The 27525-nt window shown below is 45.4% G+C and overlaps 1 protein-coding gene across 1 annotated transcript in view; it reads right to left on the bottom strand.

Moving 5' to 3' along the window:
• ARHGAP9 (Rho GTPase activating protein 9) overlaps nt 1-27525 on the bottom strand; it is a 580228-nt gene that overhangs the window by 414993 nt on the left and 137710 nt on the right. Inside the window, exons 6-8 of the mRNA XM_086966621.1 lie at nt 7799-7906; nt 6296-6357; nt 5133-5220 (exon numbers count right to left, since the gene is read on the bottom strand). Coding sequence (XP_086822747.1) covers nt 5133-5220; nt 6296-6357; nt 7799-7906 — 258 coding nt within the window. The remainder of the gene's footprint in view (nt 1-5132; nt 5221-6295; nt 6358-7798; nt 7907-27525) is intronic.

Consider the following 27525-nt stretch of genomic DNA (forward strand, 5'->3'; position numbering starts at 1 on the left):
CTGGCTGAAGCGTTCTGGATGCGTTGGAGTTTTTTTTGGAGTTTTGCGGTGGTACCGGCGTATAAGGTGTTTCCATAGTCCAGGCGGCTCGTGACGAGTGCGTGGGTGACCGTTTTTCTAGTTTCTGTGGGGATCCAGCGAAATGTTTTTTTGAGCATGCGAAGAATGTTGAAGCAGGATGAAGAAACGGCGTTGACTTGTCTGGTCATCGAGAGTGAGGAGTCCAGGATGACCATAGCTGTGTGTTTCCAAAAGATATTTGGTCACAAATCCCAACAGGGGCACTCCTTATAAGTGATCACAATAAAGGCTTCTTGTTTCGACTTATTGAATTTTATTCATTCAAAAAGGAAAATAGTTCATTTTGCTTCACTTAATTCTTATTTCATTTCAATTATTTCAAGAGCATCATGGAATTATATTGATTTTTAGCATACTCCAACCTCCAATGCATTTCGAGCAGATTGACCGCTCTTCATCAGGGAGTGCATTCTAAAATAGATACAATGCAACCAATAAATTTAAGTTCAACATAAAAGTATACATTTTATAAGCACATTATCAACACGCAGTGAATTTCAACACTTTTATGATTTCAATATGACTAATATTCCAGATTGACCTTATAACCCAAGTGAAAAACGTGCTGTTTAAAAATACTATGACTGTTCAGCTACTCACGTAATCAGATTGACGAGATTGAGTTTAATCTGAAAAAAGTAATTGGAATCGCATGTCAGACAACGGGAGGGCTGACATTTAAAAGAAGAGCTCGACTCGCGCTTCGAGAAACAACCAAAGCGCTTCAAAACGGCATCGTAACGTATTCAGGACTTCTTACCTGAATTTAGATGAAAAACGCGCGTTCAGATGAACGTCCGGTACACCGTGGGCGGTGAAGTTAGTGACGATCGGGTGCCGACTTAAAACGCGAGTGTAGGAGTAGATAGTAAACATAGTAAGATGGACTGGTGTAGACAGTCACGAGATCTATAGCCAAAGTGTGGCGGCCATCTTAAGAAGGCGAAATTCCAGTGAGCAGAGTCACTAGTCTGCGTGCGAAGTTACAAATATACCAATTTGTAAAACAACAATAAAGCAAATCAAAAGTAGGGCATCACATATTAAGAAGAAAAGAGCAATATAGACAATGTTCAGAGAATATTATAAATAACAAACAAATTCAGTCCGTTCATTTAAACCATTCGGTTTTAGAGCCTGTAAGTGATAAATCCAGTAATTCTCTCTGCGCAATCACATCTTGTCAAACTTGTCAAACTTGGAGTGGATACCTCACATCCTAATGTATCAACGTTACATTGATGGCATATTTATGTTGTGGAAAGGTAATGAGGAAAGTGCAAGATTGGCCATTGAAACATGGAATTCGTTCAATGAACATCTTCAATTTACTCACACAATCTCTGATACTCAAATTACATTTCTTGATGTATTGATATAAAAAAAAAGTGATTGCTTGGAAACAGACATGTTTAGGAAATCTACTGACAAAAACAGCATTCTCCACTACTCAAGCCATCATCAATACTCTTTGAAGGATAACTTACCAACATCTCAAATGCTGAGAATTAAAAGAATTGTAGCTGATGAACAAAAAGTTGAACAAAGAATTAAAGAGATGTCTGATAGATTCAGTAAAAGAGGATATCCTGCAACTGTCATTGCTAAATCGTCCCAAAAATGTCAACAAATCACACGGAATGAAACCTTAACCAAAAGCAAAGAAAAAGAAACCACCAGGATGGTGGTAGTTACGAAGTTCACAACATCTAGTCAGACATTTAAGAGAATTATCAATAAATATTGGCCAATGCTAACTATGGAACCTGACTTTAAAAACTCATTCACTGAACTTCCACTATTTGCCTATACTAGGAACAGAAACCTAGGAGAAATCATCAAGAGAAAAGAACCAAGAAAAAAGACATACACAGGCACTATGCCTTGCTTGAACTGTCATAACTGTCATAACATCATTCGTGGAAATGTTATTCATCACCCCATGCGGGGTCAGGAAATCAAATTAAAAGTATCAGCCACTTGTGAAACCAACAATGTAATTTACCTTTTAAAATGTCCCTGCGGAAAAATTTATGTAGGGAAAACTGAACGCAAAATTCGTTTGCGCATCAATGAACATAAATCCAATATTAGGACAAAGAATGCTAAATCTACTGTGGCTACCCACTTCCTTGAATTTAAACACAACATTGCGCAATTAAGGTTCCTCATACTGGAAATTGTTGAAAAAACTGAGGGAAAAGACAATAACAAAGAACTATTGCGCAGAGAGAATTACTGGATTTATCACTTACAGGCTCTAAATCCGAATGGTTTAAATGAACGGACTGAATTTGTTTGTTATTTATAATATTCTCTGAACATTGTCTATATTGCTCTTTTCTTCTTAATATGTGATGCCCTACTTTTGATTTGCTTTATTGTTGTTTTACAAATTGGTATATTTGTAACTTTGCACGCAGACTAGTGACTCTGCTCACTGGAATTTCACCTTCTTAAGATGGCCGCCACACTTTGGCTATAGATCTCGTGACTGTCTACACCAGTCCATCTTACTATGTTTACTATCTACTCCTACACTCGCGTTTTAAGTCGGCACCCGATCGTCACTAACTTCACCGCCCACGGTGTGCCGGACGTTCATCTGAACGCGCGTTTTTCATCTAAATTCAGGTAAGAAGTCCTGAATACGTTACCATGCCGTTTTGAAGCGCTTTGGTTGTTTCTCGAAGCGCGAGTCGAGCTCTTCTTTTAAATGTCAGCCCTCCCGTTGTCTGACATGCGATTCCAATTACTTTTTTCAGATTAAACTCAATCTCGTCAATCTGATTACGTGAGTAGCTGAACAGTCATAGTATTTTTAAACAGCACGTTTTTCACTTGGGTTATAAGGTCAATCTGGAATATTAGTCATATTGAAATCATATAAGTGTTGAAATTCACTGCGTCTTGATAATGTGCTTATAAAATGTATACTTTTATGTTGAAATTACATTTATTGGTTGCATTGTATCTATTTTAGAATGCACTCCCTGATGAAGAGCGGTCAATCTGCTCGAAATGCATTGGAGGTTGGAGTATGCTAAAAATCAATATAATTCCATGATGCTCTTGAAATAATTGAAATGAAATAAGAATTAAGTGAAGCAAAATGAACTTTTTTCCTTTTTGAATGAATAAAATTCAACAAGTCGAAACAAGAAGCCTTTATTGTGATCACTTATAAGGAGTGCCCCTGTTGGGATTTGTGACCAAATATCTTTTGGAAACACACAGCTATGATTTAATGTTACGTTTCACTGGACGGAAAACGCACCCTAGGGAGCAACCTTAAACCTATCTAAAATAACCCACTAAAAACTTTATAAATTTTTTTCGAAAAAACTGGAGGTTGTGCACTTGTCCACTTGTTTGTTTGTTCTCGAGTCCCGGATGACGCCCAGGTTCCGTGCGTGGTCCGTCGGGATAGGTGCTTTTCCAAGGGCCTCAGGCCACCAAGAGTCATCCCAGGCGGGTGGGGAGGTGCCTAATATGAGGACTTCTGTTTTGTCTGAGTTCAGTTTCAGACGGCTGTGCTTCATCCACTCGGCTACTTCTTTCATTCCTTCGTGTAAGTTGGTTTTGGCGGTGTTAGGGTCTTTGGTGAGTGAGAGGATCAGTTGAGTGTCGTCAGCGTAGGAGATGATGTTGAGATTGTGTTGGCGAGCAATGGCCGCAAGGGGGCTCATGTATACATTGAAGAGGGTGGGGCTGAGTGACGATGCTTGTGGCACGCCGCAGATGACTTCAGAGGCCTCTGACTTGAATGGTGGGAGGCGGACTCTCTGGGTTCTTCCGGTGAGGAACGAGGTGATCCATTCCAGTGCTTTTCCTTGGATTCCGACGTTTTTGAGGCGCTGTAGGAGGGTGCTATGACAGACTGTGTCGAAGGCAGCGGAGAGGTCGAGGAGGATGAGGGCGACTGTGTCTCCATTGTCCAGTAGAGTTCGAATGTCGTCTGTTGCTGTGATAAGCGCGGTCTCAGTGCTGTGTTTGGCTCGGAAGCCGGATTGTGAGGGGTCGAGGGATTTGTTGGTTTCGAGGAAGGTGGCAAGCTGGTTGTTGACAGCTTTCTCGATGACTTTGGCCGGGAATGGAAGAAGGGAGATGGGGCGGTAGTTTTTGAGTTCGGTGGGGTCAGCTGTGGGTTTTTTCAGAAGGGCGCTGAGTTCGGCGTGTTTCCAGCTTTCTGGGAAGGTGCCGGATTTGAGGGAGCAGTTGATGACGTCTCGGAGGTGTGGTGCTATGATGGAGTCTGCTTTGTTGAAGATGTGGTGAGGGCATGGGTCAGTTGGGGATCCTGAGTGGATGGAGTTCATCAGGCGGATGGTGTCCCCAGAGGAGATTGGGTTCCAGTCGTTAAGGATGTTCAAGGGGGGTGGAGTTCCTGCAGAAGGTAGGGTGGGTTGGTCTCCGTGTTGGTTGTCGAAGCTGTTGTGGATGTCTGCAATTTTGCTGTGGAAGAAGGAAGCTAGGGAGTCGCCTAGGGCTTGGGAGGGGGTGATGTCGTTGGAGTTGGCTGATGGGTTGGTAAATTCTTTGACGATGTTGAATAATTCCTTGCTGTTGTGGGCGTTGTTATCTAGTCGGTCCTTGAATGCGGCTTTCTTGGCAGATCGGATTAGTTGGTGGTGTATGCGGGTGGCGTTTTTGAAGGCGTCCTTGGTGCTGGTGTTTGGGTCTTTTTTCGAGGATTTCTCGAGGGAGCGACAGAGTTTCTTTGATTTCTTAGGATCATCGTTGAACCAGGAGGCGTTTTTGCTGCCTAGTTTGCTTTGATGTTTTTTCAACGGTGCTAGGATGTTGGCGCTGTTGGATAGCCATTGGGTGAGGTTCATGGCTGCTTGAGGTGGGACTGACTATAAGACTGATCTATAACAAATTAGAGTTGAAAGAGGGATTGGGGCAACATGTGCGACATGGGAAACAATAATGAGATACATGAATATGCATAGAAGTAATGTAACGATAGAAGAGACAGTTATTAAAGATAAAGTATTATTTCCAAATATTGAGATTTATTAGGGTAATAAGGCCGTATTTTCACATACCCATCCAGATGGAATCTGCGCCTTTGGGTCTTTGTAGAATACCAGGCTGTTCCCAGCAAGAACCACCCACGATGAGTTCCAATTCTTTCTGTAAGGAGACACAATAGATGTGTCATTTTTTTTCCCAGCTTTATTACTGTAAATGAATTCTGCCTGCAGATATTCCACCTCTGCGAAACAAAGCATTTCAAGGCCAGTGGTGCTGGCATTTCAATCTCTAAGACACAACACTGAACCCATCCTAAACTGGTCTTTCATCAACCCAGCATCTGTCTCTCTTCCATCTTTAGAACACATTGCACTTCAAGCCAAGCATAATCTGCTCTTCCATCTCAAAAACAGGTAGCACGCCCATCAAAGCCCGTGCTTCTCTTCCATCTGTAAGACACATAGCACCTTAACTCCTGCATGTGATACTTTTCTATCCCCGGGGCACACCGCACCTCAACTCGAGCATAGTCTTCTCTTACATCTGAACGATACAAAGCACCTCAATAAAAGATAGTGTTCATGTGCCATCTCTAGGACACATTACACCTTAACCTAGGCATATGCTGCTCACCCATCTCTGAGATACAATGCACTTCAGTGCATGGAATGCTTTGCTCTCCCTCCATCTTTACAACAGGTGGAGCCTCAATCCCATCAGGTGCTCCTTTACTCCCTCTGGAATGTCCCTGCCTCAATCCCTGATGGTATACCAAACATGTCCTCCAACTGCCATCACAGCATGCATTCATTTGCTTCTCCTTCTCCCAGGCCTATACTGCAATCTCCTTGTGCACAGCTTTCTAAACCATCTCTGCGATAATAGCACAATCTCTACAAATACTGTTTTTACTGACACACGCCCTGCACTTCCAGTATGCACTGTCTCTGTTAAATCACCTATGTCACACATCGCTACACCAACTATAATATACCACCAGAAGTGCAGCAAGTAGGACTGAAAATGGTGGTTCCCACCTAGCACCGGGTCAAGGGCTTTCAATTAAGAAATGTACCATGTACTGAACAGGGTCTGTGTTCCCCATCCCTAGATTTGAGACCTGGGATACAGGGTTCTAAAGCCATGATCATAGATCCATTGCCTGATAAACACGGCTTGCAGGCCACGCTTCATTGCCCTCTCTGACCACCATCCCATATATATTTTTCTGTACCTCAATTTTCGCCCTCCTTCTGCTATCTTGGTCTTGTTTAGCTGGCCAGCCTTCTCCACCTCCTGATGTGGGAAAAACAGAAATAATAAAACAAATTATCATTCCATGCTAATTGTAAGAGAGGTAGAAAATGAAAGACATGGAAATATGGAGGGGTGGAGAAAATAGGGAGGGAAAAGTGAAATTATAAGAATAAAGAAGCTAGGAAAAAAGAGAAAACGATGCCAAAAAGGAAGAGAGAAGAAAAGTACAGGAAAAGACAAAGAAGAGAGTGAACATACTACATCTATCAGTTATGTGAGCATCAGAAAAGGGATTTTTCATACATGACCCAAAGCAGATGAGCGATATTGGCCCCCTTTTCATGTCCCATCTAAATGTATGCATCACCTATTAATTATTCGCCATCCATTCCTCTTTTCATTCACAAAATTCCAGCCAATCATGCTTCACCCCATCCTGTCGTCTATATCCATTAAACATCTCTTCATTCACAATTCTCTATCCATCAAGCATTTCCAACAATTCCTCGACCGCCCATTATTCTCCCTCCCTATTAAATATTATTCACCATTTACCACCCATTCACTCTCCACCCAACCATGTACCTTCATCAGTAAAAAATGACTGTCTAAAAAGACTTCATGGTAATTTTCAGAAGTGGACACTCCAAATGAGGGCTCAGGAACTTGATAGAATACTCAAGGTGAGGCCTCCAGACCTGCATGAAATATGCTAGATTACCCCTCAAATGCAATACTCCAGATGAAGCCTTCAGACCCTCCATAACATGTCTAATTCTAGACCAAAAGAGACCTTTACTTTCAAGATCATGCAGCAGCATTTAATAAGGGTACCAACAGACACTGAATGAGACTGAGGGTGAACAACCTTATCATCCATGTGAACACCCTGCCTTCTGGACCAATCCATCACCAGGAAACTAACATCAAACAACACAAGATGATGTTGGAAATGGTGGATGTTGCACTATACAAAATCGCTGTGACAGGACATAACATAACACAATTTGCACTTGAGCTTCTGCCTAATTATCCTATGCTAAAGAAGATACAGTTGTTTTAGGTGCAAGTTATTTTTTAAGATTTTTCACTTTGATCTTCTGATTCTATAAATTTGAATGTTGTCACAGCCACGGTAGGTCAGTATGTTCAGGGTGGAAAAACAATTAAAAGGACAAGCAGCCTACTTGTACGTTTCCATTCCATCATTAGGAGGTATGCAAAGTATGCAAGTTAAACATTTTTAAAACCGAACCAAGAAAACAAGGTGTCAGCAAGTACATTTGCCACAGCCCTCAATCTCTAAAAAAATGTGGAAAGTAGCAAACTCCTTTATTTGAGAAGAAAATGTAAACATCAATAGAGTTTGCACTTAAAAAATTAGAAAGATCGGGCTGAAACTACAACAGCATGGGGAGCCCGTCCTTTCTATTAACACAAATGAGCAAGTTATAACAAAGCAGCCACTATTAAGACTCACGTGGGGCATGTCATCGACCTTGGTGGACGCCTTGGGTACTGCAGGACACGGTTTCGTCTCTGTGAAACGTTCAAGGTCGTGGTGTGACAGGTTCCTTCGATGAGTGGCCTATTTATGTAGAGAGACACAGAAAAATCCACGTCATGAACATATGCATGATGATGGTACATTCGATGGGCATACTGACATGTAGGCCCTCTTTACTAATCGGCAGGACTTCCCTGGTGGTATAATAGCAGAGGAGTAAATCTATTACTGTGCTATGCAGTATTACACTGCCCATTCCACGTTAACGCGGTCGGGACGTGGAACAGCGTAAGGATGCATTTGGACCACCCCCGAAATATGCATTTGTTCTCTGTTCGTGGAAAAACCATAGTGCGGTCATTTCTCACAACTTGGATTTCGATAGCTGAGCAAACACTGTTTGAGCCAGTTATCGAATTTACCCCGCCATTTGCAACGAGGCCCTAAGTGTGCGTGCTGCTATTGTTTGTCATATCAACATCCCTCACCTTTCACACAACTTCTAACCTCTAAATCGTTTCACCACAGCAGTGGAAGGCCTTACATATTGGCGACTAGTCTCTTCTCTCGCAATAAATACACATCTTGAAAAATTAAACACCTCAAATTTTAAACACAAAGGGAATTCTGAAAATAATGTGGCTTAATGGTGCCTTCCCAACACAATTCTCAACGGATCTGGTCATCCAACCATCCATCCGCCCTTCCTGCTCTCCATTCACCCTTCCTTCTCTTCATCCATCCCTACATCATTCTTCCATTCTCCATACTCCCCTCTATCCTCCTTTGCAGCCATCAATTCACCCTCATTTACATCCACCTTCCCCTCCATCCATCCAACTCTGTCTCTTCACACACATCTACCCACCAATCCATTCACCATTTTACCCATTCACCTTTCTGTCTATCAACCTTTCTGTCCATTCATTTATCCATCCATCCACTCATCCTTCTGGCCCCTCCATCCGTCCTTCCCTCTCTCCTTTACCTCCTTCCCTCCATATTTGATGCTCACTTGTTTCATGTGTTCTGCCATCTGACAACTATATATTATTTTCTAGCAGTAGTATTTAAGTTTGGAAGCTAGTGTCTCTTAGCAAAGTCAATGGAGCCTAAACATGCTTAAGATGTATATGTTACATTCACTGCCCTGTGGCACAACCCACCCTCAAGCTGCTGAAGTGAGGATTTGATGACACCTTGTTGAGACGGATTGTTGCTGAGACAGGTACTTGGTGCTACGTCAGACTCTGTCACATGTCAAGTGAGGCTGGCATCTGACAGACTGGTCCTTCTCCAGGCAAGTTTCATAGAGACTAGTGTTGTAGCGTGATTTCTCCCCTTCTTTCTTCGCATTGATATTCTCCCTTCTGTTCAGCCTGAATGACTGTGGAATATATAATGATGTCATGGAATGTTTGAGAGCTTGGTCCTGCTTAGAGTGTCAGTTGAAGATTGGAGGCTGAGCAGCAGAGAGGTTGCTCCTGGTGGGACTACACTACCATCTTACTACCATTTTACTACATCTATAACTGAAACATAATAATGGAACTACTTGGAACTTACAACTTGTCTGCATATGGATTTCACACTTCGACATCTAGCATACTAGTACACTTGTTGAGAAGCCCCACCGCGATCACATTCCGGCATGCCTACTTTCACTTGACGTGGTGAGGGCTTTTGATAGAGTGAATTGGTCTTTCCTTAGAGCAGTCTTGGGCAAGGTGGGACTGGGCTGGGCATGATAGCTAAAATGATGGCCTCTTATGTTGCCTCAACAGCCACCATCCGTATTAATGGGAAGCACATGGCTCCTATTGACATCCTCAGGTGCACACAAAAGGGGTGTCAATTGTTGCCCCTTTTATTTGCCACAGTAGTTGAACCGCTGGCCATCACAAATCCGCCACAAAGCTGATGTGGTGGGGATCCCCCTTGGGGGCTGGGACCATAAGATTAGCTTTTTCACAGATGATCTTTTGCTCACTATCTCTCAGCCTTCTATCTCCCAACTGGCCGTCATTGCTTGTCTGACTGCTTTTGAGCCTGTATCTGGCTTCAAAATCTACATGTCCACATCGTTTCGCACTCAATCTGACCATACCCCAGCATGACCTTCCTGCGCTGCACAATTTGGCACAGTTCAAATAGTCCCCAGATATGATTCGAATCTGGGTCTAAACCTCAAGCCTAAACTCACATCTTGGACACGGGCTAACTGACTGCAATTCCCTTGCTCCATTTTAGTGGATGACTGTTGGTGGAAACCCCTCCACATCTCTTACTGGGGCCAGGTTAATGTCGTAAAAATGAATGCACTTCCCTGGGTTCTCTACCTGTTCCATACTTTGCCCACTCCGATCCCACACGAGGATATCACACGCTTGCAACAAGACATATGTTCCTTCCTCTGGGACAGGAAACGGCCTAGGATATTTAACTACTTAATGATGCAGCCTCGAGATAGGGGCAGCCAGGCCTTGCCTAAATATCTTAAATATTACTGGGCCACCCACTTACGATAGATATATATTTCCGAATGAGCGGTGCAGGAGTGAGAAGCACTGGTTCCACATGAGCCTGGCAGTAAGTAGCCTGCCAGCCTCTTTGGGATCTAGACTGGCTACCCAAACACACCCAACCGCACAATGCTTATATTGCTACCCCCACTAAGCCAGTGCTTGACTTATGGGACAGACTGTTGACTAAGAAGCAGCTTACTACCTTCCTCTCCCCTAATACCCCTATTCGGAGTAATCCTTATTTTACACCTGCGCTGCTGTCCCAGACCTTTGCTAGCTGGGGGGTTGGAGACTTAGGACATTGTGTGACATCTTCATTGGGACCTCCAGGAAGTCCTTTGATCAGTGCAAGGCTGACTACCACCTCCCTGGGACAGCGAGACTGCAGTATTGCCAACTGCGGCATTGGGCGTTGCATCCCTCCATTTATCCTGGGGTTGACCCTATACGCCCTCAAAAAGTTGGTGAGGGCGTATGATGGGTCTAGGAAACTACCGCACGCTTCAAAACTACCATCACGAAGGGCATTTAACTCAAACAATGACCCTATGGTGCAATATACCCAAAGCGACCCTATGGTGCAATATACCCAAAACGTACCATAGCATACCCCTCAGGGAAACACCATACAAGCTTATGTTTCACTGATATCATAAGCTGACTCTCCTTTCCTCCATTTACCCATCCACTGCTTCCCTTTGCAGTGAAGATTTCTGCCACATATAGTGGTCCTGCAGCCTTATTACTACTTATTGGAAGGAGATCCTGGGTCACATTAAGGCCAATGTAGAGTTCCCATTCCCCGCCTCCTACCTCATGATTATTCTTGGTGTCCAACCTATTGCCTTGCAAGCGATGAACCATGCAGATTGGAAACTTATTAGCTACATGCTGCCTACAGCACGGCAGCTAGTGGGACTGGTATGGAAAACAACAATTCACCCCTCTGCTGCTCAGTAACTCTCTTATGGCACGTGATGGTGATGGAACAACTCTCCCATAACTTAACTCGGACTGAAGCTAAATTTCAATCTGTCTGGCGTCTCATACACTTAGATTTTACCTATTCCAACTAGCTATGACTAAGGGCATTGCAGCTCTTTGCCTGACCCTCGTCCCAGGGCTTCACCTCAAGCTGATCTATCCCTCTCCCACTGTGAATAGCACCCATACCTGCATTACACTACAACACTGCTCCGAGATTTGGCTTGTACATTGACCACGTTGACCTGCAGTTGATGTACAATGTTGTTTCTGTGCTTTTCCTGTTTGTTTTGCGGCACGCCATATTGTGGATGACCTTGTAATCCGACAATTTATCGCTGGTCTTATCTTTCTCCAATTGGCCATAAACCATATGCTCTATCTGTTTGCTATGCAATGCTTGATCTCCTTTCATACTATGTAATATTTGGTGACCATGTCGTACTCTGTTGTACTAAATTGGAATTTTCAATTAAGAGATTCTGAGTAAAAAAAAAAGGAAGAAATTATCTCTCATTTTGGCAAGGGGTCACCAGTATAATCCCTGATTAGCAAGGACCAGTTGAGTAAAAACCTGAGTCTTGAAGTAGATGGAATCAAGGGGAAAGGTTTGGAAATCATACAGTAAAATTTCACAAAGGTCCTAAGTAAAATATAAACATGACATTCATGTTGACAGAGCCGGCCTTCGTCAGGGTAGCACCCTGGCAGAAAGAAATTTGGCGCACTCACTGCAGCCGAGGAATAACGTAAGGCAGCATGGAGCTCCTTTTTAGGTCTCGGCTAGCGAAGTCTGCGCTTGTTAGGTCTCGGCTAGCGAAGGCTGCGCTTGCGCAGTCTCGCTGGTGAGATCTTATGTTTTCCAGAGTGGGGCTTGAACCAGCCCCTCTTCTCCATTGGCTGGCCTCCTAAATGCTGGCCAGCCATTGGAGAAGAGGTTTGTCCTTTAATTTAAGCCCTGTCTTTTTTAGATTGAGGGGCGTGTTTTTTAGTTTGTTTCTCTCCTCTTCCCATTGGCTGGAATTTTACATTCCAGCCAATGGGAAGAGGAGAGAAAGAAAAACACACCCCTCAATCCGAAAAAGATGACGCGTTTCTCCGATCCATTTCTGCTGGACCTCCGAGAAACATGGTGCTGTGCATGGCGTGGTCCGAGGAGTAAACATGTTATTGTGTCTCTAATACACCCCAACCTGCCAGCAAGTCTTCTATTTTCATTTATCATGGCATACACATGTACAACATCCTGTTCAAAATGTTATGTGGCAGGCGGGCGGCTCTCCCTCCCCTCGCCCAGGCGGTGGCGGCTCCCTCCTCCTCTCCCCCCTCCTCGGTGTCCGTCCTGCTGCCCTCCTCAGCTCACTTCAGGAAGAGGAGCATCTACTTCCAGTGCGTGCCGCGTGACAGGAGGAAGTATGAAGCGGACGGGAGCCCACCCCACACTCCTGAAACGTGAAGTAGAGCGGCGTTTGCACCCGGGGTTCCCGTGCTGTGAGGGAGAGCCCCTTGGTGCAGAGGGAGCCACAGAGAAGCTTAAGAAATGCATGTGCTAGCTGCTTAAGTGGGAGTATTAACATATATTCAGATCAATCACTGGATCACCGAACCCTATCAACTTCCTGACGTACTCTAGACGGCTCCAGCAGACGGGGATGTTCTCAGAGATCTAACAGGCTCACGACTTAACTTGACGAGCTCACAACAAATGCACTGGGAATGCGTATGAGCTGAGGCGGCCATTAAAACGTCAGGCTGCATAAAAGTTACATAGTGCAGTTTTGTTAAACATCACGTTTGATGTGTACACTTGTCATCTGTGAATAGTATAGTGGCCACAAGTCTCCAGAAGTTATGGGCATTATGGATCGTTGCCCAAAGATGGGAGTTTAATCTGGGGACGTACGATCCCCTTTCCTGGTCAAGGCAATCGTGAGTCTTAAATGGTCTGCTCTGCTGCGTCGAACCTCTTGGCTGGGAGGGAATCCTACTATGGATAGTTTGTTCTCCAAGTTTAGTGGCTGATTAAATCCTAAGACCCTGTAGACTATAAAGCACATATTCATGCTGATCATCGCCTCTGGGTGGTAGCCAGTGAAAGTTGGTGATGAGGGTCTGATATCATCTGATTTGTTTGAGCTTCTCATTAGGCAGCCAAGTTTTTGGGGAGGGATATTTTTCACCCGTTACGCACACTGCAACGGGATCGCGCTCTGGAAAGTGTTGCTGAAATTCTCACTAGTGTGTGCTGCTCACACTGCTCACTTCTCACTTTGCTGGATTGTGTAGAAAAGAAGGAAACATGGGGGGTGCATGTTTTTTAAACAGATGCCTAATCAGAGCGCTCCTCCGCTGTCAATATCACCCCCCAGGAGATGCGCTGAGGTTGCTTCCCTTCCTCCCTCACTCGCCCACCCCTCGGATGGGAGGTCTGCGCCTCCATCTTCAGATCACTAGACCGGATAGGGCTATACACAAGGGCTTGCTTGCACGTCCTGCTCGAAGCCGCCCCTCCTCCCCTCCTGTTGCAAACTCTTTCATTTCATGCTTCTAAGCACAGCCTGCTCTCCAGAGACCGGCGTTTAATAGCTCGGATGCAGTCAACAGTTTTCTCAGCTCACATGGCCCTCACAAGCCTCCGGCCCTAACAAGCTGTGTGTGTGTGTCTCTTTGTGTGTGTGGCTCTGTGTGTGTGTGGCTCTGTGTGTGTGTGGTCCTGTCTGTGTGGTTCTGTCTGTGTGTGTGTGGCTCTGTCTGTGTGTGTGTGGCTCTGTCTATGTGTGTGTGTGTGTGTGTGGCTCTGTCTCTGTGTGTGGCTCTGTCTCTGTGTGTGGCTCTGTCTGTTTGTGGCTCTGTCTGTGTGTGGCTCTGTCTGTGTGTGTGGCTCTGTCTGTGTGTGTGTGTGTGTGTGTGTGTGGCTCTGTCTGTGTGTGTGTGTGTGGCTCTGTCTGTGTGTGTGGGGGCTCTGTCTGTCTGTGTGTGTGCTCTGTCTGTGTGTGTGTGGCTCTGTCTGTGTGTGTGTCTGTGTGGCTCTGTCTGTGTGTGCGTGTGGCTCTGTCTGTGTGTCTGTGTGTGTGTGTGTGGCTTTGTCTGTGTGTGTGTGTGTGTGTGTGGCTCTGTCTGTGTGTTTGTGTGTGTGTGTGGCTCTGTCTGTGTGTATGTGGCTCTGTCTGTGTGTGTGGCTCTGTCTGTGTGTGTTGCTCTGCGTGTGTGTGTGGCTCTGTATGTGTGTGGCTCTGTCTGTGTATGTGTGTGTGGCTCTGTGTGTGTGGCTCTGTGTGTGTGTGGGTGTGGCTGTGTGTGTGTGTGTGTGGGTGGGTGTGTGTGGGTGTGTGGGTGTGTGTGTGGCTGTGTGTGTGTGTGGCTGTGTGTGTGTGTGGCTCTGTGTGGGTGTGCTTTGTGTGTGTGTGGCTCTGTGTGTGTGTGTGTGGGTGCGTGAGGCTCTGTGTGTGTGAGTGGGTGCTAATGCGATAGGTCTCGCATTTGCGAGAGATTAAGCTATTGGCATTGTAAATGTCAATGCCATTTATTTATGTTTTAAAAACTAAAATAATGTCATGAGCAATGCCAATAGCTCTAACTTTAACAAAGACGAGACCATTGCATTGTAAATGCGTGTATGTTCAGAGGTCAGTCCCTGGCTAATTACATCAGAGTTGTGGCTGGCCTCAGATCGCAAACATCACAGCTTCTCCAACTCACATGAGCTACTCAGATTAACTTCTCACGCTGGTGCCAAGTTGTTTGTTTGGATGGTTTAATAGTGGGTGGCAGCAGGAGGTGAGAGGAAAATGGGAGGACAAGGAAGGAGCTGATGGGGTGTTAAAAACAGCTCCTGCAGCACCAAAGCGAGGTGAAAGGGACTCTGCTGTGTGCATTATCTTAGTGCAGACAGCTCCTCATGCCCTGTTGAAATCCACATCCATGATGTTGATATAAAAGATTCCTTTATTAAGTGCAGCAAATTACCACAGTACTACACTCAAGCAAGTCCACTGGAAACTGACTTTCTATGTTGGATTCTAGAGCGTGCTTACTGACAGCAGAACAAGAACTGCACTGGAACATATATACCGTCAATAGCCTTTGCAAATATAACACAGCTCTTCCCAATTCAATTCAATTCATGCTTTATTCAGATACAAAAAATATCCATAAAAGTACAGAATAAAAACACCAGCACAACATTAAATTGTTACATACATAAATAGGAAGTTAAAAACAATGAGTGCAATAAACGCGTAGCGATAATACACAAAAATGTATACATAGTGCAAAAGATCAGTGCAGCAAATTCATCATGGGCCTATAATTTAGATCATTAAATCAGAGGTAGTAACAATATACTACTTAGAATATAACAGCATAAAATATTAAAATGCAGACACTTTGACACGTAACATAATACAATAAAATACATACAATAAAATTATGCGGCCCGCATAAAGGTTAAGTCAGATATCAGGCATACAATCAAAACTGTTTATACTGTGCTCATAGAGGCGGGGGAGCGAACAGCCAGTCTCAGGAAGGTGCTAACACGGAGGGTTACATTTTCCCCATTGAGCATGACAATATTCCTGTAAGCCACCTTAAAATTAGTAATGGCCGAAGCCTTAAAGAAAGGGATCAGCAGCTGCTTGCTATATATTTGATAACAATTACAAAAAAAGAAAAGTGTAGCATGGATTGGCTGCCACGATTTCCACAAGGGCAAGGGCATTTTCTCAAGATTAGTGTTGAAGCCTAAGGGGAAGCAAAGTAAATATTTTAGAGTGCCAGCCCTAAGACGAAAGAGCAAGCTTCGTTTCCAGCGATAACTGGCTGGACGTTTAGTGTGGGGGGCAATCAGCACCCACCATACTTGTATATCGGGCGACTGAGGATTTCAAAGTTTCTTGCTCACGTCTCAAGTCCCATAGTTTTCGTACAGGGCCCCCTGGATAATCTTTTTAATAATGCCTGCCATATTGCCTGGGTCTGTAAAAATGTGTGACAGACTACAATGGTCAGGCTAGCCTTGACAGCCGCCAACCATGGTATATCGCTACCCTTATCACAATTAAGGCAATCAACTATGATGTCTCTACTTAATGTGGCTGCTGGATTTTGCCATACTTTTATCCAGAAATGACTGGACGTGTCCTGATGTAGTCCTCAATAAAGGGTAATTTTAACTCATGATGGCAAACAAAGGAAAACGAACAAAACAGCGCCCCCAAAACTCTCAGACAGAATCTATTTTCTTCTACCTGGATGCTGTTGCAGTTCGCGTGTTCCAAAATTTCCGCTCCATATGTTGCAGTAGGTAAACACTGAGTTTTGTATATTTTAAATAGGGGTAACACTACCTCAGTTCTTCTTGGTTAGGGGGGGCACAGAATCGAGTTGGTAGCCTTTAAAAATGTACTCCTGCTATGTGCCAAATGAGCAACCCAAGAACCATTATCTGAGAATACCAAACCCAGATATGGAAAAGTGTGTATGTATAACAGTTTTTCGGAACCACAGTTGAATACATTAACAGCATATTTTTTGGGGCCGCAACTCATTAAAAAAATGTTTTTTTAATTTGTGCATAGGTCCAGCTTATTCATAAAATTTACAAAATCCCCAACTAAGATGCGCAATGCATTGGGTGTGCGGCCCATTAGGACTGCATCATCAGCATACAATTAGGCGGGTAGCTTGTTGCCATTGTTCATCGGGACGTCCTTAGTCAATTTAGACAACTCATTATGCAGCTCATTATTATATAAGATAAAGAGCAGAGGGGCCAGTACACATCCCTGCCTGACCCCTCTGCCAATCACAATGTTCCTTGATACTGCCCCATCCCTACTGATCCTCACCTTAGCCCCTAGATCCCTATGTAAGTAAGACAAAAAGTGTACTAAGGCCTCGTCCAGCCCGTAATTTAAAAGACATAGCCAAAGACGCGGTCTATTTACAAAATCAAATGCTGAGGTGAGATCCATGAAGGTCAGGTAAGTTGGGGACTGTCGAGCTATTGTGTATTTACCAATAATCAAATTTAGATTAAGGCATTGCTCTACAGTTCCCAATTTGCTTCTAAAACCTAACTGACATTTATCTAAAATACTTTCATCCTCAGCCCAACTCCTAATTTTATTAAATAATACCCGCCCAAGTATCTTGAGTGTATTGTCGATCAAAGAGATCAGTCTGTAACAGCGAGGGTTGGACCTGTCCACCTTTTTAAAAAAAGCTCTTCCCATAATTAAACAACTCAACAAAAAGAAAACATACTAAATTTGCAAATCATATGTAATCATTAAACTTTACGGGCGGACGACTAATCCTGCATTCCCTCTTTACTCTAGATGCCACAGACTCAGCATTGAATGATCCATTCACATTTGTTTCCAACACAACATTCTCAATGTCACTATTTTGGCTACCTATTTCAGTAGAGACGTGGCCACTCAATGCACTGGAAACAGAGCTACTTATTTGTTAACCCTTTCCATGCTCATGACGAGCTCAGCTCGTCATGAGGCACAGTGGAGCTGTGCTGATGACGAGCTGAGCTTGTCATGAAACGATGTAAATCTGAAGTCTTCAGCACCGGAGGGGAAAATGTGCAGCAGCGATGTGGTTAATTCAAAAAATGCTTTAACTTCCTTCCAACATGGCTTGCTTCATTACCATTTACTTTTTCACCTCTGCATTTGACCACTCTCCTTACCTTCCACACTTTTCATCCTGAGTGAACCCACTGCACTTATTTACCTGCACAACTTTCAACATTCAAACAAATTAAGAATCACCTTTGTAGGGGAGTGTGGTCGACCGTGAAGGAAGATGGCCGCTCACTAGCGCGGCTCCAGCCAACCGAGCCCGATAAAACATATATCCGTACACTAATCTGTAGAAACATGAACCCTTGCAGCAATACACTGTAACCGGAGACCACTGGGAGGTGATTGAGCCTAAATTTGAGGCATTTGAGCGCTCACAAACAGAGATCTGCCACACGAGTCCCCAAGGGCCCAGCACCGCAATCCGCAGCATAGAGGAGGGGCATATAGTGAACCCCGGGACGGAGTGCGGCGCCTGCTGAAAGCAACAGAGGAGCGCCCAGCTCGTATCCGGCACACCCGACTCCGGCGTGTAAGTGCGCTTCAGTGGGCTGTGTACTCTACTTCAACTTGGCAGCAGTGGGAGGTGTGCGTGTCCCGCAGTGGAGAAAGAGAGCCCTCGAAGCGGGGAACAGCTGACGGAGTGGGGCAGCAGAGGAACCGGTGTGTAGCGTCCAGTGGGACGGTTTGACTCTCCCAACGCAGTTCGTGCTTGATACTGTGGCAGAGGTGGCACAACGGGAGTGGCGCCGGCCCGCTGATGCTGCCGCTTCATTGATCCTCTGCTGACGGGGCGCACTATCGGCTACCCGCGCCACAGGCCTCATGTGGAGAGTATGGAGGGAGAGAGTGGTGAGTGCAAGCCCTCTGAGACCTAATTTGACAGGATGTATGACGTTACAACGCATGCATTTACATCGCATGCCTTTACAACGCAATTATTACAACGCAGTCCATTACAACGCATAGTGCTTTGGGGCGCTGGATAGTGAATAGTTTAATTTACTATTCCAACTCCAGTCCCCGTGGACACTAGGGAAGATTATTGGATAGTAAATTAACCTATTCCCTATCCTAGAGCGCCCCCCAGAGCAATGCGTTGTAATAGTTTGCATTGTAATGGTTGCGTTGTAAAGGCTCTGCGATGTAAAAGTTGCGTTGTAAGTGTTGTTCACCAGTTTGACATTATTGTGGTGACCCCCGACAGGTTGGAGTGTGTTATGTGAGGCTGAGAAGACAGCGAACATCCGTTGGACCGGAGCGGGTGTCACAGAGCAGTGGGAACGTATTTCCCCAGAAACCCTGGAAAGAGACTGTGTTGACCAACGTCAGGTTTCAGAGAGCCTGCAAACAGGGATCCAAGGCTTACGAAATGGGCAAATACGTTATACCTTGCAGGGACCCTGATCATCCATTGGTGTACCCCCTGGTGTGGTCGAAATCCAACAAGCCAGCGAGGGCACTGCCAGTCAGCGCAGGCGGCGGAGTATAGCCAGATGGGTTGGGTCATTTGCACGAACTTGGCTTCTTGTAATACAAGATGGCCGGAGGGAAGAGTAGCAAGGCGGCTCTGCAGGCCAAAATGGAAAAATAAGCCTGGCAAAAAGTGTCTAGGATACACGAGAAAGAAACAGGTGATCCTTCCGGGAAAAAGAAGGGGCCGAATGGGCAGTCTGAGCTAACCCTCCAAGACATTAGGACGGCTATAACCACTGTCCAAACCTCGTTGGAAACTAGGATTGACTTGGTCTCAGCAGAGGTTCCCCTGATCAGGGCAGATTTCCGGAACATGAACGCTCGAAAGAAGGAGATCGAGACAACATCTACCGCTCTGTCACGGATACGTCAACACTCAAGAAATTGGTAATGAACCTCTAGGCATGCGCAGACAGAATGGAAAGCCAATTGGACGATTATGAAAGGAGGTCACGCAGGAATAATATTTGGATCCTAGGTGTGCCGGAGCAGGAAGAGGGACAAGCAAAGGACCTGCTAGTGGAGGAGCTTATAGAGAAATGTCTGGAACCGAATGGTCTGTCACAATTTTTTGCGATTGAAAGAGCGCACAGGGTGCCGGGATGAGGTCGAAGCATGGCGCCCCTCCTAGACCAATACTGGCCAGAGTGTTCAACTTTCGAGATAGGGATTATATACTACACATGGCCCGCGCAGCGCCCCCACTTCATTTTGAGAACTGCAAAGTGAACTTCTTCCCGGATTTTACTTTGAACATCCAACATCAGTGCTGCAGCTCTCTCGTTGTGAAAAGAGCCCTCTAGGACCATGAGATCAAATACGCAATGATCTTTTCAGCCTAGCTCAGAGTTGAGGCGGAGGGGAAAGTTTGGTTCTTTGGTGGCCAGGAGGAAGCATGGGACTGGCTTGAGGGATGGCGCACACTAAAGAGGAAGGGCCGGTGCAAACACTGTGGGGGGCCTAGCCAGCCCCACCTGGAGCGCAATGCCGTGGGATCACCGGAGACTGGTCTACGAGAAGATGGTGATAAAGCCTAAAACGTTGAGCCCGTTGTGGGCCAGATCATTCCTATTTTTGTGACACTCCTTAAATCAGCCATGAGGTGGGCCCATTAATATGGAGGCTTCAGATATTCACACAATCCCGGTCCTGGACTGCCTAACAGGGCTCAGGCAGATTGCTGATGGTTATCGGGTGCCTGGTCAGGCCACGCACCTTGACTATATAGGGGGTGGGCGAAAGATGCTCTGCAGAGTTGGGAAGGCGGGGTTTCTTTTCCTATATTGCTGGGAGGCAGGGAGGGGGGTAGGTTAGGGTTGGTAGGGGGGGGACTAAGCTTCTGTTTGATTCAGTTGTGGTGAAGAAAACCTGGGACAGTTCTCAGCCTAGGCTATTCTGGGTTAGGGAGGGGGGTCCAGGGTGTTTGCAAAGTTTTGCATTTAGTCTAGAAGACACTAACACGAAGACGCAGGAGGAGCTCAGTCCCTTTTCCTCTCCATGTATTGAGCAGTATCAGCTAACAGATATCGGAGTATTGTCTGCCCTGTGCAGTGACTGTATGTTGGTTATTGAAACAAAAGATCACTCCCAAAAGCGGCTGACCTAAGGTTCAGCACATCAATCCCTATCTGTATGCAATAAGAGTCCTGTGCATTCACTTCCAGAGCCTGCCGCACTTGAGCTCCAATGGGATCCAGAAAAGGCAAATTCTTTTGAATAAAGGAAGGTGCACCAGGAATGGAGTCAAGACCGTCCGAGTTAGTCCATAAGTTTTCTTTATTGGAATAAATATTTAAAAGTGGCCATCAGCCAACACGTTTCGTTCCTATGGAGGAACTTCATCAGGGCTTCAAATATCAGGTGAAGTTTTGTGCACTTGAAACGTAGCTCTGCAATCACGTGTAGCAACTCGGGAGTATATAATAAGGGTCAAATCAAATCTCTTTGATAAGATGTATCCACAAGAATGGCCAATCTGCCCGATTCCAAGATTTGCAACAAAATCATAAAACTTGTTACACCCAGACAAAGATTATATTCCTGCTCCTGTTCAGCCAGGCACTGCGATCTTTTTGCAAGGAACACACAGCTTTATCTCCCCAATATAATTCTTACACGCTGTCTACGTGTGGCATGTCCAGTGAAGAATGGATGACCCCTCCCGAAATGCATAGGGCATCACACAATTGAGTGGAACTCGAAACAAGACGATTGTACTACATTGTATGATTTTGTACCACATATGGAATTAACCATATTATATGTTAATTCAACTCTAATTGTTCATTATCAACTGATAGCAATGTGATACTGTTTGTTTTGTGAAACAATGAAAATGTTCATGTATACACACTTCTGACTATGTGGTTCCTTTGTGATTAAATTGTTTAATGTTGTGTTATTTATGGTCAAGAATTGTATATAAAATTGTCAAAGCATTCTCTCAGTAGTGCACACAGTGTCTTCAGGCAACTTTTAGCTTGATCAATCACTCTATCAATTTCAGATGTGGGACGGGCAGCCCACAAATACTGTTGAGCTAGGTGAGCTGTAATCACATAGCATTGTTTTTTAGTTACCTCTTGCAGTGTGCACCACTTGCATAATTTTAGTTTGTCACACATCCTTGTGTGCCATGCCTACCCAGCACTGTATATGATAAATATATGTCACCCCTTCAGCAGGCCTAACAGCCCTAAGGCAGGGAGCACTACACTCTTGTGTGGCATATCTGCATGAGTGGATGTGTCCCTGTGATATCTAAATTCACCTTGGATACCACAAGCGCACAGGGAAGCCATACTAAGTACATGGGCTGGATACATGTGATTATGAGTTCCCCAGCTACATGATGACTTCACTGTAACACCCATATATTTCATGCCAAACATCTCATCTTGACAAGCTCACACTGATGCCAGTGTTGGATTTATTAAAAAATGCACCCAGAGGGCACCTTAGAGAAGCCACTTGAAAACTTACCGACTACTAGTGTGTTCACTGACTGTTCCCGGCCAGCCAGCCAGCCATCCAAACAAGCTTCGGACCCCTTGAGGGGAGAGCCTTCGCTCTCGGAGGTCAGGAACAAAGGCTGCTTTGAGCGGCAGTGTTTACACCTCCTCCCTCCAGGATGAGCCTTTCTAGGGAGGGAAGCTTAAAAGGCCCTGCCGCTTTAGTTATGCGACCCAGGCCTCTCCAGATAGTGGAGATGCCAACACCCATGTCCTGACACCACTTTTGGTGGCAAGACAGGCTGGAAAATTAGTAACAATAGGAGGTGTGCCCACCTTCAGCCCGCAACACCCTTAAGGTGGACCAGCTGATGTAAACACCACTTTTCAGAATCCCCATCTTGATTTGGGTGGGATTAGTATTCTAGGGTCCCGGTTTGCCCACTTCCCACATGAAGTGTCCATATAAAGGGCATAGACAACCTAAAGGTAGGTAGCCCACGAGCTACTACTTTTCACTCCCCTATAACACCCCTAAATTGAGAATTTAGGATGGCACCCCTGAACCCAAGAACTCAGATTCGACGGATCTAGAGAAGAAGGTCGAAGAAGAGTTACTGCCCAGCGAGAACTGCAGAAGAGCTGTGAACTTTTGGCGCAAAACCCTGCCTGCTCGCAAATTCTCTCGACAATCCCGACCAAGTGACTCATCCTGCAAGCTGGAGAACTACCAAAGCCTTGGGGACCCAGCCAGAATTTTGAAAATAGCCTACAGTCTCCCTTGGAGTGGAGGAGCTACTCCCCTGCAGCCCGCAGGCACCGACAATCAGAGTCCGATCCAACGCCTTGCAGCTGCCCAGCCCAACTCATGTTGCAGATGACCAGGAGAAGGTACTTGTGCATTGGAAGATCAGATCTGTCTCCCCAACAAGTGTGAAGACACTAGGATCAACCAGAAACGTGCAGCACCAATATCCGGGGTACCGGATGCCTTATACCAGACACCAACAGTTAAAGTCTAGACCGGATTCTCACTGCACCACGACCAAGCAGCCATCGAGGGACATCAGCATCACTGAGACCCACTTCCTGAGTGGCCGAGCTGTCCTGATTTTGCCCCTGTCAGCTGTTTGTACCTAACCACGAGGAGCCTCTTTGCACACCAGCCTAGCCGGCCTAACCACTCTGCACCCAAGCCGTCTGGCCACGGTGCCAAAGAACCGGCTATGCCCCCTTGCTCCATGACCCCATGCAACCCAAGCCCCTTTTGGGAGCTCACAGATTTGACTCCATGTCCCCATGTGCAGTCTGTTTCCAGGTGGCCGCCTTCATTGTGCACCCCAAGCTACAACCTCACCAGCACCCTGATCCCGGTGAAACCCGGGCAATCCCGAAGAACTTCTGATAGTACTTTGTACCTTGGCCCTCTATAACTATAACCCCAGATGGTAAACCCCTGAAGCCTACTATTCTTACCTTTATTACATCTATGACTTTTTCCACTGGCCTCTCTGCACCGTTTGCTTCGTTTTAGTGCACTGTATAGAGAGCAAGCTTTCTACAACCTTTCACTGTAAATCTAGGTTTAAATATTCCTACCCAATCTCCCACTTTAAAGGTGGGTTATCTTACTCCCCTACATTTGTTGTCATATCTCCTTTTCATTTTTCATTGTTTCTCCTTCACCATTAAAGATATCTCCTCTACATCCATGACATTCACATTTGACATTTTCTTTTTTGTCCACAATGGACATAACTTCGATACTTTGTCTATTCCTTTCAACAAGCTGTTATATTCCTGAGTTAGGCTCATGTAGCGAAGCAGCTTATTTCTTACATTGTCCTCACAAATAACATTTTCAACTGTGACCTTTTGTACATATTTGCATGCACGACAATGTTGGATTTGTTTCCATGCTAAACAAATTTAACCTAAGACCATTTAGAGTTATAGTCTATTATGACTAAGACATATCTAGCTTCATGAGGCAAATTCCTATACGGGCCAGCAATGTAGAAGCAACTTTTCCCCTGGAAAACCTTGGCCAGGACACAGGTTTCAAAGAAGTAGGAAACCCCTTCAACATTTTATCACTGTTGGCACATACACCACATTCTCTCACCACTTTGTCCGCCATCTTATCCATACCAGGCCACCAGCAAATTGACCTGATAAGCCTTTTCATAGAAGACAGTCCTGGGTGTCCTTCATGTGCAAGTTTCAAAATGTCTTCCTTCATAGACTTTGGAGGTACACACTTCCCTCCCTTGAATATTAAATCCCCATCCATTTCCGGTTCTCCAGCTACCCTATAAAAAGGTTTAATCTCTGAAGACATGTATTTCTCGTTTGGACAACCTTCCATTAAGTATTTCTTTATCAGTTTCCACACACCACCTTCACAAACTTGAAATCCCCACTCACAAAGTCCTTAATGTTCACAACCATTTCAATCTCATTGTGCTTATCTACACTTTTGCTATTAGGACACGGCAATCTAGACAAGTAATCAGCTGTGACTTTGTACTTGCCTGGCAAATAATCAATTCTAAAGTTGTACTCCTGTAATCTAGATGTAAGTCTAGCTATGCGTGCAGTGGAATTCTATTCACCACCTGGTGGCAAAATCCCAACTAATGGTTTATGGTCTGTCCTTAGTATGAACCTACTCCCACATACATATTTGCAGTAGTGTTCAATGTCCCATACCCACAATTCCTTCTAGATTACGGCATACCTCCTCTCAGTATCACTGAGAGTCCTTGACGCGAACACAATGCCACATCCACATTTCTGAGCCAGCTTCCTCCAATACCATGTAAACTGGTATCTACTGTAATACAAACTTAGTTCACATAAAAAGGCTTGAGTGTGGGCGTGTAAGAAAGTACCTCTTTTGGACATGGTTAGACCCACCTTTTGCCAGGAAAATGAAGTCGTTTTGACTGAAAGAGCGCCGGGTCCATTCCAACCAGTTCCCCTATGCCAGATCTTCCCTAAACTGTATCTTTTGTTTCCACAATTGGCACCCCTTTAGATCACATTTTAAGTCCCTCATAAAAGGTACCCCGGGTACCCAGGGCCTTGCAGTTAAAGAAGGTCCATCAGGGCTGCAGCACAAAGTGTGCCACCCTAAGGGACCCCTCACCAAGCACATGCACACTGCCACTGTAGCCTGCGTGTCTTGGTGCAGACAAAACTGAAGAGTCGACACACAGACACTGCGTGAGATATATGTAAGACACCCCACTAGCAGACCTTGGCCCTAAGCAGGGTGCGTTATATCTCCTGTGAGGGCATACCTGCATGAGCAGTTATGCCTCTGCAATATCCTAGTCGATTCCTGGATATTATAAGTGACCAGGGAAGACACGAGCTGGATACTCGTCATTACGAGTTCTCCAGCTCTATGATGACTTCACTGAAATATGTGATGTTTGGTACCGAACAGCTCAGCATAATAAACCTGCCCTGATTTCAGTGTCAGATTTATTAAAAAAGGGCACACAGAGGACGCCTTAGAGGGGTCCCCTGAAACCTACCAATACTTATTGTGGTCACTGACTGGCCTAAGCCAGCCTGCTACCACCAGACAGTATTCCTACCTCAGGGGGAGAGTGCCTGCGCGTTCTGAGGTAGAGAACAATGCCTTTGCGGGCTGGAGGTGTTATACCTCCTCCTGGTAAAGAAGATCCATCTGTGGCGGGGAGCTTCAAAAGCCTTCTTGCCTTTGTAACAACACCCTAGCCTCTCCTGTCTGAGGTAGCAGGCTCCCTTCCTGTAATCACTCTCTTTTTGGCAGGAGGACAGACGGGAAAATATAGAAAGAATCTACAATGCCACCCCTCAGGTGCTGGAGGCAAGGTACACTTTTCAGTGCCTACCATCTTGAAGATGTTGGGACTTATCCAATCAGCGTTAAGTCCATTGTGCACTACTATAATCCACGCAATCTACCACACTCCACTCTAATCTATCTGACTCCCACAGGAGGTGGGCATGATAGAAGGTGTAGACACCCCAGGTAAGAGGTATATTGGCCACTAACCTTGTAACGCCCCTAAATTTAGTAATTAGGTTGCACCTCGGACAATACAGAGCAGCACCCAGAGCGAAGACTGCAGAAAACCTCCGACTTGACCCCAGCCATATCAACCAGTCTGCAGCCCTCAAAGATCCTGCACCAAAAGACGACCCGTCCTGCAGCCTCCAGAACCTTGGTAGGACTGCCTGCATTTGAGAAAAACCAAGAACTCCCAAGAACAGTGGAGCTGTTCACAAAGCCACCATCTTCAAACTAAAGATTGTGACCTGAAGAACCGCAAAACCTGCCCCCGGTTCCACTGCTGCACCCGTGAGTTGACCTGTCCCGGACTCCTCTATGTCGCCAGCAGCCTCTGCACCGAGACCCCCCCAAACGTAACCTACTCTGGTAAGACATTTCCGACACTAAAAGGCACGCCTGCACCGGTCCATCCTCGGTCTTGGTGAAGAGGACCAAAGGTGTCCTTATGTCCACGAGCATCGCAACTTATCTCTCCAGATGTTGGTTTTTTTGTGACCGGCCTCTTGGCCTGAGCCTGCTGCCTTTGTCCAATTTGGCCTGTCTCCATTGCTTTCTACAGGGCACCTGACACTGTGTTGGCACCGTGCACATGGCCGCTGGTGGTGTAGTGTTGGTGTTTCCTTGGGCCCTGTCCAGTTTTAGCCTCAGCCCTCGGTGACTGGTCCTCCAAGCTGCTGCAAGCAGCCTCTGTCTAATTGCCGGATTATCAATTGATTTGTATTGGGTGCCTAACCTCAAACTTGCAGCCTGCACCTGGCTGCCCCTGAGCCGCTGGTGGTGCACTGTTGGTGCAGAACTCAACCTTGCCCAATACTGAGCTTAACTTCGAAGATTGGTCTTGTCTAAGCATGGGCGAATTTTGGAAATTCGCGATCCGCGAATTTGCGGATTTGCGAATTCGCGATTCGCAAAATTCGCGGATTTGTGGATTTTTGTTTTTTTGCGTGTTTGCGGGGTTTTAGCGTGTTCGCAGGGTTTTTTGCGTGTTCGCGGGGATTATTGCGTCTTCGCGAGCCGCTTGCATAGCGACGTTACCCTTGCAGTCGTTTATGGGAGAGGGAGAGAGAGATAGATAGATAGATAGATAGATAGATAG

Source organism: Lissotriton vulgaris, chromosome 1_1 (assembly GCF_964263255.1).
Source record: "Lissotriton vulgaris chromosome 1_1, aLisVul1.2, whole genome shotgun sequence".
In the NCBI taxonomy this organism is placed as follows: Eukaryota; Metazoa; Chordata; class Amphibia; order Caudata; family Salamandridae; genus Lissotriton; species Lissotriton vulgaris.